General features: G+C 43.7%; 1 protein-coding gene across 3 annotated transcripts in view; it reads left to right on the forward strand.

Annotated features, from left to right (window-relative positions):
- GPR153 (G protein-coupled receptor 153) overlaps window positions 1-14,394 on the forward strand; it is a 101,647-nt gene extending 87,253 nt beyond the window's left edge. For 2 of the 3 annotated variants that reach the window (XM_063943423.1, XM_063943424.1), the window contains exons 4-6: window positions 2,928-3,117; window positions 6,138-6,322; window positions 11,149-14,394. In XM_063943423.1, the coding sequence (XP_063799493.1) occupies window positions 2,928-3,117; window positions 6,138-6,322; window positions 11,149-11,916 (1,143 nt within the window). In that variant the 3' untranslated portion in view covers window positions 11,917-14,394. The remainder of the gene's footprint in view (window positions 1-2,927; window positions 3,118-6,137; window positions 6,323-11,148) is intronic. The other variant, XM_063943425.1, reaches the window with a different exon arrangement.
- The last annotated feature ends 2,919 nt before the right edge of the window (window positions 14,395-17,313 follow it).

Genomic DNA, 17,313 nt, shown 5'->3' on the forward strand with positions numbered 1-17,313 from the left:
CAGTGCTTGTCGTTCCTGGTTGACGTCACAAACACACCCAGCGTTCGCCCAGGCACTCCCACCGTTTCCCCGGCCACTCCTGCGTTTTTTCCGGAAACGGTAGCGTTTTCAGCCACACGCCCCTGAAACGCCGTGTTTCCGCCCAGTAACACCCATTTCCTGTCAATCACATTACGATCGCCGGAGCGAAGAAAAAGCCGTGAGTAAAAATACTTTCTTCATAGTAAAGTTACTTGGCGCAGTCGCAGGGCGAACATTGCGCATGCGTACTAAGCGGATTTTCACTGCGATGCGATGAAAAATACCGAGCGAACAACTCGGAATGAGGGCCATGGTTTTGCCCAATTGCTAACAAAATTCCTGCTGCGATCAACTCAGAATTACCCCCTTAGTTGGATAACTTCATCCTGCAAAATGAAATCCATACTTCGTAACTGTCAAGCTTTAGCAGGGACAGTCCCAATTTGAGGCCTTTGTCCCTCCATCCCAACCTGGACAGCTTTTTACTGATCAGGCTATATGGTTGGGAGTTATGTACCACTCACTGCTTCTCTGTATGGCATTCAGACTATGGGGGTAATTCAGACCTGATCGCTGGGCGGAGGTTTTTGCAGCCCTGCAGTCAGATAGTCGCCACCTACAGGGGGAGTGTATTTTAGCTGTGCAAGTGTGCGAACGCATGTGTAGCAGAGTGGTACACACTGATTTTGTGCAGTCTCTGCGCAGCCCAGGACTTACTCAGCCGCTGCAATCACACCAGGCGGTTTGGGACCGGATTTGACGTCAGACACCCGCCCTGCAAACGCTTGACACGCCTGCGTTTTTCCAAACACTCCCTGAAAACGGTCAGTTGCCACCCACAAACGCCCACTTCCTGTCAATCTCCTTGCTAACGCCCGTGCGAATGGATCCTTTGCACAAACCAGTCGCTGAGCAGCAATCCCCTTTGCAGCCGACCGTCGCGCCTGCGTATTGCGGTGCTTATGCATGCGCAGTTCCAATCTGATCGCCCAGCAGCGATTAGATCTGAATGACCCCCTATGTTTTCTAGGGAGAGGAACAGGATTGAGACTGTAAAAATGCAGTCCCCATGAATTTTGATGGGGACTGCGAAAATGGCAAATGTATCAAGCACCAAAAAGTTTTACTTTTTTCGGAGTGTACCTCCTGATAGCTAACGCTTACACATCAGTATTGTAGCCTAGGAGCTAAAAGATCAAGGTCAAGATCAGTGGCTCTGATGTGTCAAGACCTAGAAGTAAATGATCATGTAAATACATTTTGTAAATGATATATCTGCTGTACAGTCTTATATCCCCATACAGCAGCCACATATTGTTGCTATATGTTAATCCCCGATGGCTGGGTAAGGGAATTTGGAATATTAAACATGTTTAAAAATCCTGGCAAATATGGGATTTTTAACATGTATAATTTCCCCAATGGATCGCTAATGATTGCTGGCCTACGATCGGCAGATGCGGTCGGCGGATCGGGCAGACTGGCATATGGGGGTCATTATTCATCTTTTGCTCCTCATGTCATCAGAATGTTCAGATCTGTACAGTTATCAGCGGATCAGCCCAGTGATTGCATTGGTTATGGCCACGACTGATCAGTAATGATCGGACGGTCAGGCATGAAAATATGTTCCAGCATACCCGTACATGTCATCTGACAATGTATGTCCAGCATTAGAGTTATATAGTGTAAGGCGCAGTATCCCAAAGCAGCACAGAGTATATCAGGAGACACGTGATGCGCTGGTGAGGACAGGGCTGCATGTGACAGGAGCAGTGATGTGATGTGAGGAGGGGAGTGGAAGCAACAGGAAGCCACAGACTGAGAGTTATATAGTGTTGGACAGGGCTGAATGTGACAGGGCAGGCCCATAACTAGGGGTGTACAAATGGTGCCTTTGCACAGGGACAGGGCCTCGGGACTGGCACCATAGCGGCATCACCTGCATGTGACTTGCAGGATGCCTAGAACAAAACCAGTAGTGTTACAGCATCTAAAGGATGCTCCAGACAGGCACCCTGCAACCTGTGGATGTGCCCAGAGCTTCCTTAGTCTGCTCCAAGCAGTTGTCTACTTCCCAGAGCTGGTGGCCGACCCCACGCCCTAGTTGTGATGTCATGATGTCGCAGGTTTAGGGAGAGGAGCCACCTCCAGACACACTGCCTCCCTGCTTTAGCACTGGACAAGGGACGTGTCATGATGTGAAAAGCTGAATGGAAATAGCAGGAAGCCACAGACTGAGAATATATAGTGGGAGGAGCAGAGAAATATGGGTCTGATTCAGAGATGGATGCAGAAGACCCTCCGCTGTCAGATTCCTGATTATCGGCAATCTGCGGATGCGCAGGGGCCTTGCGATGTTACCCATAGTTCCCCATTGCCACTGCCTAATTAACATGCAGCGACGTTGAGGTGGTGGGAAAGGGGCGGAGGGAGGCCTGTGTCCCCGAAAATGGTGTGTGTCTCCCCCGTTTTCTGGGAGGGGAGAGTATATGGTCTGCGTATCATTACAAAGACTTCCTGGCCTTGCAGACCCCCCTTCCGTTGGTCAGCTGCATAAGATGGGGCTTATTCAGCTGGCCGTCTGCCTGAACACCGCACCAGATGGTTGTGATGTTGGATCCCAGCTTGCAACGTTGGTCACAGTGCTGGGATCGCAGTAACATGCATGAGACATCTCCTTCAAATCGAATGGAAATGTACCATCCATCTCTGAATCAGGACCTCCGTTACATGATGCTGGAATAGAGGAATTTACACTGAAAAGAATGATATTCTCAGAACTCTGTGTTCTGGAATGTTAATTCCTTGTAGAAAATGTAGCTGCAGGGTTAGAAGGGAGTACTGTCAGTTGTGTTTATGGTTTCCATGGCAGTGATAACGTTAGTCTCTTGTTTTGCACACAGGTTGTAAGTTTTGCCAGCTTGAAGTTTGACAAGTCAGATGACTGGATGGTCCTAGGTGTCCTCTGGTGTTCTGTCGTACAGGCTCTTCTACTGCCGATGTTCCTCTGGGCCTGCGATCGCTACCGGGCAGACGTGAAAGCCGTCTGGGACAAGTGTATAGCCATCATGTCCAACGACGATGAAAATGAAGGTGAGGCAATACAGAGCTATTGGAGATAGATCAGGGGAAACAAGTGATCACAATAAAAGGGAAGTGGATGCTAGCGTGCAGAAGACATCATGCTCGATGGTGGGTCTATAATAAGGCTTCACAATTCCAAACAAGCAATAGATCACAATCAGTGCGCCTAAGCAGCCGAAAAGAAGAGTGGTTTGAAGTATCACCAATACTCCCAGTGGACAGACTATAGAAAGAATAGTTACCACCCTTTATTTCAGGCGCTTCTCAGCTGAGTCAATTAAATGTTCAGTCTCTCAAATTACAGGAACGTGTACCCTTTGAGATGGAACATAACAAAAAACATAGTGTGATACTGTAACAACAGGGGAACACAAGAAAATCACTAATAGCCTAGACTCGTACCGCATAGAGTAGTCTGCTTTTAGCAGACAATTTCGCTTTTTATGGAGCGGATCACCGACTTGGAGATGTTCTGACCTCTTTCAATCCCTTAGAAGTATCCCCTTCTTATTCCAACCGGGGGTGCATGTGAATGAAATGGTTCTCAGATAGTGCATTACCATAACAAATTTATTTCCACATACAACATTAAAACTCTAAAAGGTGGGTTCTCACTAGACTGGATGGTCTACACAAAAGAGTAGACAATAGCGTTTGTTACAGACGTGTGTGGAGCTCTCGCCTGGCTGTGTACGATTACTCCTGGGGACGCCTGGTTGTTTATCCTGATTCCGAGGTACGAGTCTAGGCTATTAGTGATTTTCTTGTGTTCCCCTGTTGTTACAGTATCACACTATGTTTTTTGTTATGTTCCATCTCAAAGGGTACACGTTCCTGTAATTTGAGAGACTGAACATTTAATTGACTCAGCTGAGAAGCGCCTGAAATAAAGGGTGGTAACTATTCTTTCTATAATAAGGCTTCACAGTCTGAAGCAGCAGGAAGACACCTGTATCTGAGTAAGTTATAGGGTGATCACTGTCGCTGAGTGACTAGCTTTCCCCCACTTCCTTTTGTGGATTGGAAAGGTGAATACACAGTAATAAGACCGGTAAGGGAATCAGGATTTTAGATAATGACACCATCTAAATCCCAACTTTCCTGATCTAGATGGGACAGTCCCAATTTGTGGCTCGGAAAGGATTTTATCTCAGTCAGTCAGGGTTAATCTCAGTCTCCTTTTCTTTCTCCCAGCCTCTGTGGTCAGTGTTAATAGTGTCCAGCTGCTGAGAACCCTATTACCCTATCTGTGCACGGACCGAAGGGTGAGGGCAGCATCCTTGTAGTACAAACCACAGTTCCTGAGATCGTAGATAGAGACTTATTTCTGCGGCATTTGCGCCCCTGAATCCGGTTTATTGTGTCCAGGATCCAAGCCTGAGGTGTGCATTCACCAAGGTCCGGCTGTGTCAGCTTGCCGCTTAGCTACTCCTATCCACGGCCAGAGTGGAGTGTGCTGAAGAGTGTTTCAAAGCACCAGTGCAGGGGTCCTTAACGTGTTTCTCCGTTATAGCGTTCCAACGGTTTCATCAGAAGGTAGAACGCTATAACGGAGAAACACGTTAAGGACCCCTGCACTGGTGCTTTGAAACACTCTTCAGCACACTCCACTCTGGCCGTGGATAGGAGTAGCTAAGCGGCAAGCTGACACAGCCGGACCTTGGTGAAGGCACACCTCAGGCTTGGATCCTAGACACAATAAACCGGATTATGCCGCAGAAATAAGTCTCTATCTACGATCTCAGGAACTGTGGTTTGTACTACAAGGACGCTGCCCTCACCCTTCGGCCCGTGCACGGACAGGGTAATAGGGTTCTCAGCAGCTGGACACTATTAACACTGACCACAGAGGCTGGAAGAAAGAAAAGGAGACTGAGATTAACCCCGGCAAATGAGTGGCAGTTGGTAAGAGCAACACAGCTATATAACTGCAGGCCGATATGCCTATATATATATATATATATATATATATATATATATATATGACCCATATATATATATATATATATATATATGACCCTACCAATAACCTTGGAGCAATATATTGTTTAACATCGGACTAAAGTGTATCTAGAGCACCAGTGCTAAGATGCATTTATGTGAATAGTGATTGGGTTTAAATTATTTGATATATTTTATTTTAAATGTTTTGAATACTTATGCGCTCTCTTATCTATGTATATTCCTATTACGGTTAGGGTACGGCACTAGGCTGGAGGAAGGGGGGTGTTAGGCTGTGCGAGGGGAAGGTTAGGGTTAGGCTGTGGGTCGGGGGGTGGAGGTTAGGCTGCGGGAAGGGTGAGTTAGGGTTAGTGTTAAGGTTACAATACTCACAAAAAATCGGGGTACCTCTTGCGGGATTGTGACCGTCGGGATGGTCACCACCGGGATTTCGTACCCAAAATGGATAAAACATGGAGTCTGATGATAACACTGGGAAAGCGTAAGAGAGAAGAGGCGAGAAAGATGGAGGTAGTGATGACATGACAGAGTTTTTGGAAAATCTTTAAAAGTAGGGATTAGCTGTCAGACTGAGGGGAAGAGAAAAGATGACGAAAACTGTTCTGAAATCAAGATGTATAGATATGGCGGTAAAAGTACTAATAATAATCATTTTATATAGCGCTCTTTCTCTAACGGGAGTCAAGCCTGCGAGCTGCAAGCAGCCGCAAATGATCAGAGACTTAGCCATGGTGTAATACGTAGTCTGCATACTGATAAATGTTGTTTTACACAATGCCCCATGCCTTGGTGCCATAATCTCCTTGTAGTATATTTTCCACCCAAAAATGTCTCGCCCCACAGTGTTTAGGCCAGAGGTTCTTTAGAACAGGAAATTAAATTCCATATATTAAGTTATGTACAGCAAGTGGATGCTTCCAGTGGGCACAGTATTACCATAATAAACATTCATATTGCCCTGCACTTCATGCTAAGTTGTCTGTCTACCATGTTAGTCCTGCGTATTAAAAGGACAGTAACAAAAATAATGTTTTACAGCTAAATCCAAATCTTTGCGTTGTCTCTAGATCACAGCCCTGACGGCGGCATCCACTCTGATCTCCTATACGAGAGGCCCTATGACTATAATTATGGGGGCGATATCATGGCCATGGAGCGTATCACTAAGTACGACTTTTCTGCGCTAGAAAGGGGAATCCCGCAGATCTATCCTATGAAGGAAACACAAGAAGACAAAATGCATTATCTCCAGGTACAGTCATCTCCGCTCTTACATCCGACAACAAACCTGTGCATCAAGTAGTAACCCTAAAATAATATAATACCCTCCATCCGCCCCTCTCCTCTCTCTCCAGTCTGCTAATGCTGACCCCATGCCGCAATCTGGGCCATGGGCGTAGTAACACAAAGCGCCAGTTTTGCATTTGACTTGAACTCGTCTTGATGCCCTAGATATCCAACTCTTAAGATTTATATTGGGAAGGGAAAACTAAGGCAAAACTATAGTAGAGTCGCTTTATCACGATAAATCAAAGCTTTATTGTATATATAGGAGCATACGAGTAGCAAAGCCATGGTGACGTGTTTGTCTAGTCATTTGGGATCCTCAGTTTTCCGCCATGTTTCGGCACATGAGGACAGATGTGGTTGATGGGTCATTTGCTTTCAGTAATCTCAACCCATAAAATGTAGTCTTATTATAATAATAATAATTTTATTTATACAGCTTTCTCCAATAGGACTCAAGGCGCTTAACAGATACATAGGATAATATAGTATAGAAAATAATGAAGTACATTTTCATAGAATACAGAAGCATGAAGATACTAAAAGGGACATTATGGAAATGCTTGAGTAAACAGGAAAGTCTTGAGTCTACTTTTGAAGGATTCTATAGTTGGAGCCTCTCGCACTGTGCGGGGACGTGAGTTCCATAGAGTCGGAGCCGCATGACTAAAAGCTCGACCCCCAGATGAATTATGGGAGATTCTAGGTACTGCTAAAAGTCCTTCATCTACAGATCGCAGTAATCGAGTGGGGCAGTATGGGGTCAGAAGCTGCTTCAGGTACCTTGGGCCCTGGTCATGTAATGCTTTGAACTTCAGTAGGCCAATCTTGAAGATGATTCGCCATCTTACAGGCAGCCAGTGAAGGGAGTAGAGGATGGGTGTTATGTGGCTAGAACGGGGCTGGTTGGTTAACAGCCTGGCAGCTGTGTTTTGCACCAGCTGTAAGTGTTGCAATTCTTTTGCTGGGAGACCAAGGTAGAGGGCATTACAGTAGTCTAATCGAGATGATACAAATGCATGTATGACTTTTGGCAGATCATCTGAGGAAATTAAGTGCTTATATTTGCCCCTACATCATGCTTAGGGGCTGATTCAAAGTACCACAAAAGTGGCTGCCACCAATAGGGCCAATTTGAAAAGCATGGTATCGCCCAAAAGGAATTTGCGTGGCATCTGTGTAAATGAGACCGGACGTCGGCACATTTCCGCCAAACTTATGATAGCAGTCACAAAGCATTAGCTGTTATCATCTCGTCGCCACCAGTATAAATGAAATAAAATGTTGATGTCATTGACCTACACCCTTGTGACTTGCCCTTAACACTTGCCCAGCAGATATACTGTATAAGGATTTGAATGCATGATAAAAAGACATATCCAAACACTAATATAGGATTCTGTAATGTGTACTATCGGGGCGAACGTAATCTATCACATCCATTCTGTCCAGCTCATTCCGGCCACAGAACGTCTGTCCGTAATCTCTGCAAGAATTTTCATGCTGCATTCAGTCTGGAAGTTGTATTTTTTTTTTAATGTCTCATTGTTTTGTTCTTGTTGTTATTTTAGTATACATGATTAGTATGCTGAGCAATATGAAGAATGGCAGCACAGAGGGATTTAACAGTTTGCACGTAATAACTTCTTCGTGAAAATAACAGTTATTATAAAACATTGCTTTGCTGATTTGGTTGAATTCTTTTATTTCATCTTGTTTTCTAATTATTGCTTTTTCTTTATAAGGTCGTTTTATGGGCTATTTGCTTGCACTTTTACTGTCCTTTTATGTTCGTTTTGTGCTTTTTTTGGTAATTTAACGAGAGAATGTATCCAGTAATTTCTTCTTTCGCAATTTCAGATCGGTCTGTTTCCCCAATTTCATTAAAAAGGAGTAGCTATAAGTGCAACCAAACCAAATCCATCCATCTCTACTTTGTACCCCATTATCATTTACTTTATAAGGCGCCCTATGACGTCTCGCTAGCAAATGGGCGCATAAAACTTTTATTTTTATGGTTTGTTTTTCTTTGGTCTTTAGGGCTACTTAGCTTATAGGCTTAAATTGATTTATTTAAAGTGTGTTCTTTTTGTTTACAGTCTGCATGCATTTATATACCATAAGTTTATATTATAATTTTACATCTGGCTTGCGTTACTTAACAATGGCAATGATCATATTGTCTTATTTATTGCGCACTATGGGGGGATATTCAGGTTTGTTAGCAAACCAAAAAAAGTACACTAATGGGTAAAACCACGTGCACTGCAGGTGGGGCAGATGTAACATGTGCAGAGAGAGTTAGATTTGGGTGGGCTATATTGTTTCTGTGCAGGGTAAATACTGGCTGCTTTATTTTTACACTGCAATTTAGATTTCTGTTTGAACACACCCCTCCCAAATCTAACTCTCTGCACATGTCACATCGGCCCCACCTGCAGTGCAACATGGTTTTGCCCGTTAGTGTGCTTTTTTGGTTTGCTAACATACCTGAATAAGGCCCTATATACTAATGGTAGAGAAGGTTTTGTTGGTAGATGTAGCTTTGACATAATTCATATTCTGCTGTAAGTTATTATTCCAGTGGTCTGATTTTGGAGCTGGAATTTATATATTGCAGAAGCAAGGGGCGAGCAAATGAAAGAAAATTAGTAATTTTGGTAAATATTGCCATGTTCAGCACTTACCTAATGCAGTGCTGAAAGTATATGATGTTCCATGGCTCAATTAAAACAAAGATTGTGTTGGTTTGAAGTTGAGCCACAGAGCAACAAATCTCCTGCAACTCAGTTTGAGTAACAGTTCATAACTCTGGGGCAATTCTGCAAGTTGATTCTTTTACGTGTACTTTTAAGCAGGAATACAATTATTTCCAAAACAAACATGGTCTTTAAGACAACGTTGGATGTATTAACTTTGATACAACTTAGTTTTTCCTCCTGAATAAACCAGGAATCTCACATCACTATTCCGTGCGACTGGAAGGCCCTGCTTCCTCCATTATATACTGTAGCTCTTAAATTGTGCTTCCAACTGTCCCCATTCCCCTCCTCACATCATGACAATGTCCCTGTCATATGCAGCCCAGTCCTCACTAACACATCACTCATCTCCTGTACTCTGTGCTGCTGGGGTACCCTGCTCCTTCCACTGCATGACTCTAGTCCAGTGGTTTCCAAACTTTTTTGAATCACGGCACCCTAGAATATCAGAATTTTTTTCACGGCACCCCTAGGCCAAAAATGTCTTATTGAGAAATTTAGAAAGAAATATTACATTAAGTAGATCGCATTTATAATATGTCATCCTTAGGGTCAGTTGTGTGGTGAGGGACAAGATTTGCTTCTGTTTGGCCACATATTTTATGACTGGCAGCCACTAGCACTGGTTTTGCCTATTATATTGACCATTAATAATTTGAATTGGTCCTGGACCACCAACCCAGGGCACCCCTGCAAGTGTCCCGAGGCACCCCAGGGAGCCACGGCACACAGTTTGGGAACCTCTGCTCTAGTGTGTGGATACCTGATCCCTCCATTCCCCTCCTCACATCATGCCACTGCTCCTATCACATGCAGCCCTGTCCCTGCTATCACATCACTTACCTCCTATACTCTGTGCTGCTGGGGGACCCTGCTCCTTCCACCATACAACGGTCATCCTGTGACTTCCTGCTGCCTCCAGTCCCCTCCACACATCATGTCACTGCCTGTGTCACATGCAGTCCTGTCCTCACTAACACACCACTCATCTCCTGATATACTCTGTGCTTCTAGGGGACCCTGCTCCTTCCACTATATAACCTTCAGTCTGTGACTTCCTGCTGCCTCCATTCCCCTCCTCACATCATGACACTGCCCATGTCACATGCGGCCCTGTCCTCACAGACACATCACTCATCTCCTGTTATAATGTACACTGTGCAGATGGGGGGCAGTGGCACCACTCCTTCCATTATATAACTCTCAGTTTGGTTGCCTCCATTTAGCCTTCATTCACATAATAACATTTGTATAATCCCTTCCCAATTTACAGTTTTACACATCCAGATTAGCAGGCAGGGTCGGACTGGCCCACAGGGGTACAGGGGACCCCCCCCCCCTGTGGGCCCTACCACATGTGGGCCCACCCCACCTCTCGGGATCAGGTTCTAGATTGTGCACTTGAATTTTATATTATATATGTGTTACATTTTACTGCACAGGATTATGGTGTATGGTCTGTAGTGCATTGCTGTTATTAATCTGGTACATTATCATGATGCACTAGCAGTATTTACTAAATATGTTTATCAAGGGGCCCAGACTATACACTCATTAATGGTTAGCCAAGCCTCTAAGCAAGGGCCCCTTCCACTGCATTATCCAGGCGGGCCCTTCATGCCTCAGTCCGACACTGTTAGCAGGAGATAATGGTAGATAACACAACGCTGCTTTTTTAGTCAAAACATCTTAAAGATATCATTTCAGACCTAAATTGCTTCTTAGCGTCTATTTTCCAATCTTGTCTTATACATGATATGGCGTTCCGTCTTCAAGGTGATACAAGACCGCTGAACTGGCCTAAATTCATTCAACCTCAAATCTTGCCAAATAAATTTGCTCCTCCCTTGTTTCGACAAATTGCAAAAAAGCACTGGCCAAACCATTATTTCTACGAAAATATACATTATTAACACCAAGCCACGATGTTTTATGAAGAATGCTTTTTCTTTACTGAATATATAACTGTTCCAATGAGTGAAATGATTACATAGATCAATTGTTCTTGTGATACATATATCTTTTGTAGGTCCCTCCAACAAGACGCTATTCCCATGATGAAACGGATATTTTTGCCACGGGCCAGATACCAGCTTTCCTTCACAACTGGGGATCTGCAGAGGATATAGCTGCGATTTCCTTCTTTACGCTGCCAAGACGTGAGAGGCGCAGTAGCCTGATAATGTACCACGATGACGCCAGCTTGCCGTATCGGAAGTGCCGTAAATCGTCCGAGAGCCTCATTTCACTGAAACACTTCACCCTGGAAGAGCTGTACCGAGAAGACTTTAAGTGCTTCAGCAGGGAGGAAGTGGTCACCTTTATTGATGACACTCCCCTTCCAAGTCCAAGGAAAGGTCATGTCAGGTCTTCTTCAATCTCTCTTATACCAGACACCTTTCAGCATCCAACAGTTGCTCACTTCACGCTGACAGACTTCGAGCGAGAGCCGCAGGTGTTACGGAGAGTCTCGACCCACGGGAAAAGTTGTACTCTTAATGTTCCTGGTCACCATAGACCTCACGATGACCATAAACGTTTCTACACAGAAGGCCACCGAAGCCATCGCCACCTTCACAGACCAAAGACTGAATGTCCAAAACTGGATGAGGTAGCGTCTAAACCTAGCTCTGCAGATTCAAGCGGTCGCCAGGCAGGGCTGAGCAGTACATGGACTGAACAAGAACCAATGAACAAGATAGAAAATAAAGGGAGCACTAACAGCTTTTTAAGTTCACCGTCAGCGTCGTCTGGATACGTAACTTTCCATTCAGATTCCATTGGATCTACAACATAGGGACTTCCTTGGCGACCTACAACTCCTAGCACCATATTTCAGCCAGGTTTACATTACTCCATTTCTTGTATTTTAATACCCAGAACTGGAAACAGCACCAAAGAAAATAACTTGTATTTGAATAAACTCAAAACCATTTTAACATTCTGCTTTTCAGAGGTACACAAATATTCAGGAATAAAATGCACAGGTCATAATCACTCTATGGGTAAAATAAATAAATAAATATGACAACAAAATAAACTGTCACACTCATTGCTAAAACATTGCATTAAATTAGTTGTACATGGAAAATGTGTCTTAAAATTACATTATCTCCTAACATGTCATCAATAAATATTATTATGCATGCCTAAGTAATTCCTATGTGCACTATCTATAAGCGACTTTTGGCTATACGTTTTATTAACTTCTAGTACTGAATGAGATGTGATCTGTGAGTTACGCTGATGACCTGAAGAACTCTTGGTTTTCTAAAGAAAAAAAAAAGAAAAAAAATCAATACCCATTGTACTTAATGTATGATAATTTATGTACAGTATTATTTCTTTTTAAAAAGTAATAATAATATATGTTGGGATTTTGTCATTGATAATTAACTTTGTTCACATTTTTTTGGAGTGTGAAGCAGTAGCCCATTAAAGGCTATTGTTTTATTCCTATCCCCTACAGATAATAAGATACTTACATTGTTTCTGCTGTTTTATGGTTAAATACAGCACTTGTGAGTGATGTTTCATTTTTTCTATGAAGCAGTGAAGGATAATGGTATCCCATCGTGAAAAGTAATCACATTTTCATTAGAATTTTGTTTTAAGCATCACTTTTTTAAAGTTGTCTGGAATTCTCACTGAATATACTACAAGTACTTATGAGTGATATATTTCAGCCCAAAGGCAGCAGACAGAAATGAGTTGCAAATGATCTTATTATTAGTAACAAGATATGAATACAATATAAACTGTTTCCAGATACAATTTTGTCAAACAAATTTGAATGTGTTTTTTAATGGAAACATTTATTTTTATTTAGGCTTCTGTTATGCGTCTCCTTTTTATCAGTCACTGATGCTGTTGATATCCGTATAAAAATATAGGGGCTTATTCAGATTTACACACAACGCAGCCTCATCTGTGTACTTGGAAATAAATATGAATATCTGCATCTATGCAACTGCACAATTCCATCCAACCGCTTGGAAAAGTAGCCACCACCGCTATCTGGGTCTGATTCAGGCCTGGACGCAGCTGCTACAAAGTTCGGTACTTTGCACATATGCCAGACCCGTACTGCAACGTTGGACGCAGAGTGTCAATGATTGACAGTCTGCTGCCGTTTGGGGGCGGTGGCGGCCTCTGTTTCCCAAAACGGACTACCACGACACTCCCCCAGCACACTTATCCCTGTCGTCCAGTTGATCCACTCCAGCCACAAGTGGCTTAAAGTTGCAGGCTCCAAAGCATGCACAGTTGCTAAAAATTGTGAGATCCGCAATGCAAATGAATAATAACTCTGAATCAGGGGCCCTTAAAAGCTCTCCACCAACAACATCATACGAAACTGGAGACACAACAGAGCAAGACACTAAATAAAAATCAATATATTACAAATAGTTATAAAAAACAATTGTTGATTTACATTGAGTTTCTCAACATTAATGAGAAAAGTGCATTTGGATTACAGTTTATTGGAAAGTGCTAATTATTCCTTAATGTTCAGAGGAATTCCTGTGCTCCCACCATTTGAAAGAGTCCCACATATTTTACAATGGGTTTTTATATTGTTGTTTGTTTTCTAATGCTGTCTTTTGTAATGCACGTTGCAAATTAATGATTAAAGGGGATCTATTTTCTTATTTAAATGACAGTGATGTCATGTAATGCATGTAATATAACCAAGTTCTCTCTTTCTATCACTGGAGTTTCTTTATCAACATTGCTGAAATGTGCAAGCCTGCAGTGAAACCTTATCTACCAATGAGATCTCTGCTTTCATTATCTAATTTGCGCTAACCAGATTAAAGCTAACAGATCATTGCTTGCTGTGGTTTTACTGACCACGGTCACTGTAACCCTCACTTTGATGGAAGCTAAGTTGTAAGACGGTGTCCTGTTTGGGAAAATATACCATGAAGCATTCTTAGGGTCATCAAAGTAGCCTGTTATTTGCCATAAATGTTATATACATATGAAAACCTAAATAAATGTTTTCCACAGATACTGAAGACAAAATGATGGTGATAATAACACTATACTGTAATTGAATGTAACCAGATTACAAAATATTCATACAATGGTTTCGTTTTAATGTAAAAAAAAAAAAAATTTGGAAAAAAAAAATCTTTTAAATGATCTTAAGGCCGTACATGCGATTCTTGATATTTATAATGCATGACTATCAAATGATGACTTTGTATGAAGCACGTGTGTGGGTGTTATTTAACAAAAAGATTAAACGTTAACGTTATACACTTTTCAAGGAGGTCTTGCAGTGACTGTAGCCAATATAATGTGTTGTCCACATTGCACATGGCCTGGTCCCACTTTACAAAACCGGTCAGAAAGATTAAAAAAAAAAAAAAATTGTGTCATAATTTAAAAAAAAAATTGTGTGGCTTTACTATATACGTTGTTGTTGGATATAGTGGGATATTGGTGGCAAAGTTGCTATCACTGTCTTTTCACCTATTTAGAAATCAGAATCAGCTTTATCGGCCAGGTATACTTGCATATAGTAGGAATTTATCTTCGGTTTGCTATACAACAGACAAGTAGGTAACATATAAGCAGGTGTGTGTGTGGGGGGGGGGGGCGCTTGGCAAGTAAAGTCATACAGATAGGTATACCGTAGGGACACAAGTTACATGTACGTCTAGTCAGTCAATGTTTAGGAGTTCAGCAGGCGGACCGCTTGGGGAAAGAAACTTTTGAGACTTCTGGTGGACCCAGCAGGTACGTCCCTGTAACGCCTGCCTGAAGGAAGCAAGTTAAACATGCTGTGACCGGGGTGTAGCTGGTCCTTTACTATCTTCGTTGCCCGCTTTTTAGCTCAGGACAGGTACAGGTCTTGGACTGAGGGAAGGTCGGCCTCGATGATCTTTTCTGCGGTTCTGACCACCTTTTGGAGCCTGCATCTGTTCCTTGCACTGGCGGAGCCGTACCATACCAGTATCGAGGAGCACAGTACCGACTCCACAATCGCTGGGTAGAAGAGGAGCAGAATCTTCTGTGGGATGTTGAACTTCCTTAGTTGCCTGAGGAAGAGCAACCTCTGCTGCACTTTCCCAACAGTGACGTCAGCGTTGGACCCCCATTTAAGGTCCCGGGAGATTGTGGTCCCTAGAAACTTGAAGGAGTCCACTAGCAATACCACACTATCAGCAATCGTTAGCGGAGGTGCACTAGCTGACTTCTTCCTGAAGTCCACTATCATCTCAACAGTTTTGAGGGGGTTCAGCTCAAGGTTGTTGTGTATGCACCACTGGGCCAGCCGGTCTACTTCCCGTCTGTAGGCCGATTCGTCCCCGTCCTTGATGAGGCCGATGACGGTGGTGTCGTCAGCGAATTTGATGATCTTTACTGATTGCGCCTCTCAGGTGCAGTCATTTGTGTACAGGGAGAAGAGCAGGGGTGAGAGGACACAGCCCTGAGGGGCCCCTGTACTAATGCACCACGCTTGAGAGGTGAATTCCCCTGCTTTCACCACCTGTGTCCTATCTGTCAGGAAGTCATTTATTTATCACAGACACTTATATTCCATATGCCACGAGCTATAGCTCACTATGCTTGCCTCTGTGGCTGCAAAATAAAGCAAACCTTGTCGCCCCACCTACAAACAACCACCCACCCCACCCAACGGGGGTATGGGGCAGAGATCAGAGAAAGAGGGAGATGTGAAAGAAAGATAACAGAGACAGAACCAGAGGGGTGACAAGATAAAAAAGACACAGAGGGGTCAAAAGGCTTGAGAGACAAGGGGCAGTGGTGACACAGGGGGGGCTTAAAGTTGCAGAGAATATTTAAGGGATCGTGCTGTAAAGACAGAGAGGGGAGAAGGCAAGAAGAGCTGGTGACCTGGCAAATGACAGGTCAAAAATACTAACATATACACACACACATACATATATATACAAGCTGAATACCCGTGCTTTGCTACGGAATTTCAAGTATAATCAAAAATATTTTATTGTACGGGAATCTGCAGTCCCTGTGTCTAATTTTCTGAACAACGGGATATAATTAAAGTTAACTGGTTAGTTTATCACAGAAGATCAGCAATTAGACTTACAACAGGACATGCTCTGCTCGTCGCAGCCAATCTTTATCAGGCCACACCTCCAGGCGGGCCTTCCCCGGATTGATGCTGTTAAAAGGCTGGCGCTGAGGAGAATAATCCACCTCTTTCTCTGCCCCGTCCCACCACTGATGCTGCCCTGCTCAGTGCTGTAAATGCTGGGACGACAGGCCAAGCTCCACCCACCATATGTTAAATATGTAAGATTTGCAGGGATAGGCTGACTCTATTCCAAAGGGCCCTAGGTCTCCTTGCTTAGCTTCTCGCTCTCCATAGGGTTCCTCCTTTCAGTTAAAAAAGGTAAAGATTTTCGCACAACACTTATGGTCACTGGGAGAGCTGTCGGTACCCTTTACACAGCAGATAAGTAGTTGCTGACTATCAAGCTTTCCTTTAATGCATTTAAGAGTCAAAATCTCTATCTCACCTTTCCTCCTATTGCTCTCTGAGAGGTTCGGCAATGTTTAGTTCAAGTGACAGGTTAACCTCTGATTATTTAGACACTATCCTCTCCTGACTTGAAATAGGTTGCTTATATCTGAAATAAATATATATATAAATATATATATATATATATATATACACACACACACTAGGAGATTCATCGCGCCCTACGGGCGCTCTTCACACCGTCTTAAGGGGCTACACTCCCTTAACCCTTGCACGCCCTTGTGGCGTACAATATTTTTATTATATGGAGTATTACCTCCAATCATAATTTTGTGAGTGGTTAAATATTGCACGGACAAAGGACGTGCGATGGTTAAGGGGCTGTAGCCCCTTGCAACGGCGTGAACAGCGCACGCAGGGCCCAATGAATCACCTAGTAGGTGCTGTGTTTGAGGGAGCGGCAGGTTAGGGGGAGACGCGGATGGGGGAGGGGGTCCAGAGGTGCTGTGGGTGGGGGAGGGGTGGTTGCTGGGGTGCCACGGGTGTGGGAGGGGCGAGTGCGGCGGTGCCCCAGGTGGGGGAGGTGCGGGTGCGTAGATGCCGCGTGTGGGGGAGGGGTGGGTGCCGCGGCTAGGGAGTGGGTATTGTTGATGCTGGAGGGGGCAGGCGGACTGGCAGTAGAACATCGGACGCTGCAGTAAAAGGATTTTTTCC

Source organism: Pseudophryne corroboree, chromosome 10 (assembly GCF_028390025.1).
Source record: "Pseudophryne corroboree isolate aPseCor3 chromosome 10, aPseCor3.hap2, whole genome shotgun sequence".
Classification (NCBI taxonomy): domain Eukaryota; kingdom Metazoa; phylum Chordata; class Amphibia; order Anura; family Myobatrachidae; genus Pseudophryne; species Pseudophryne corroboree.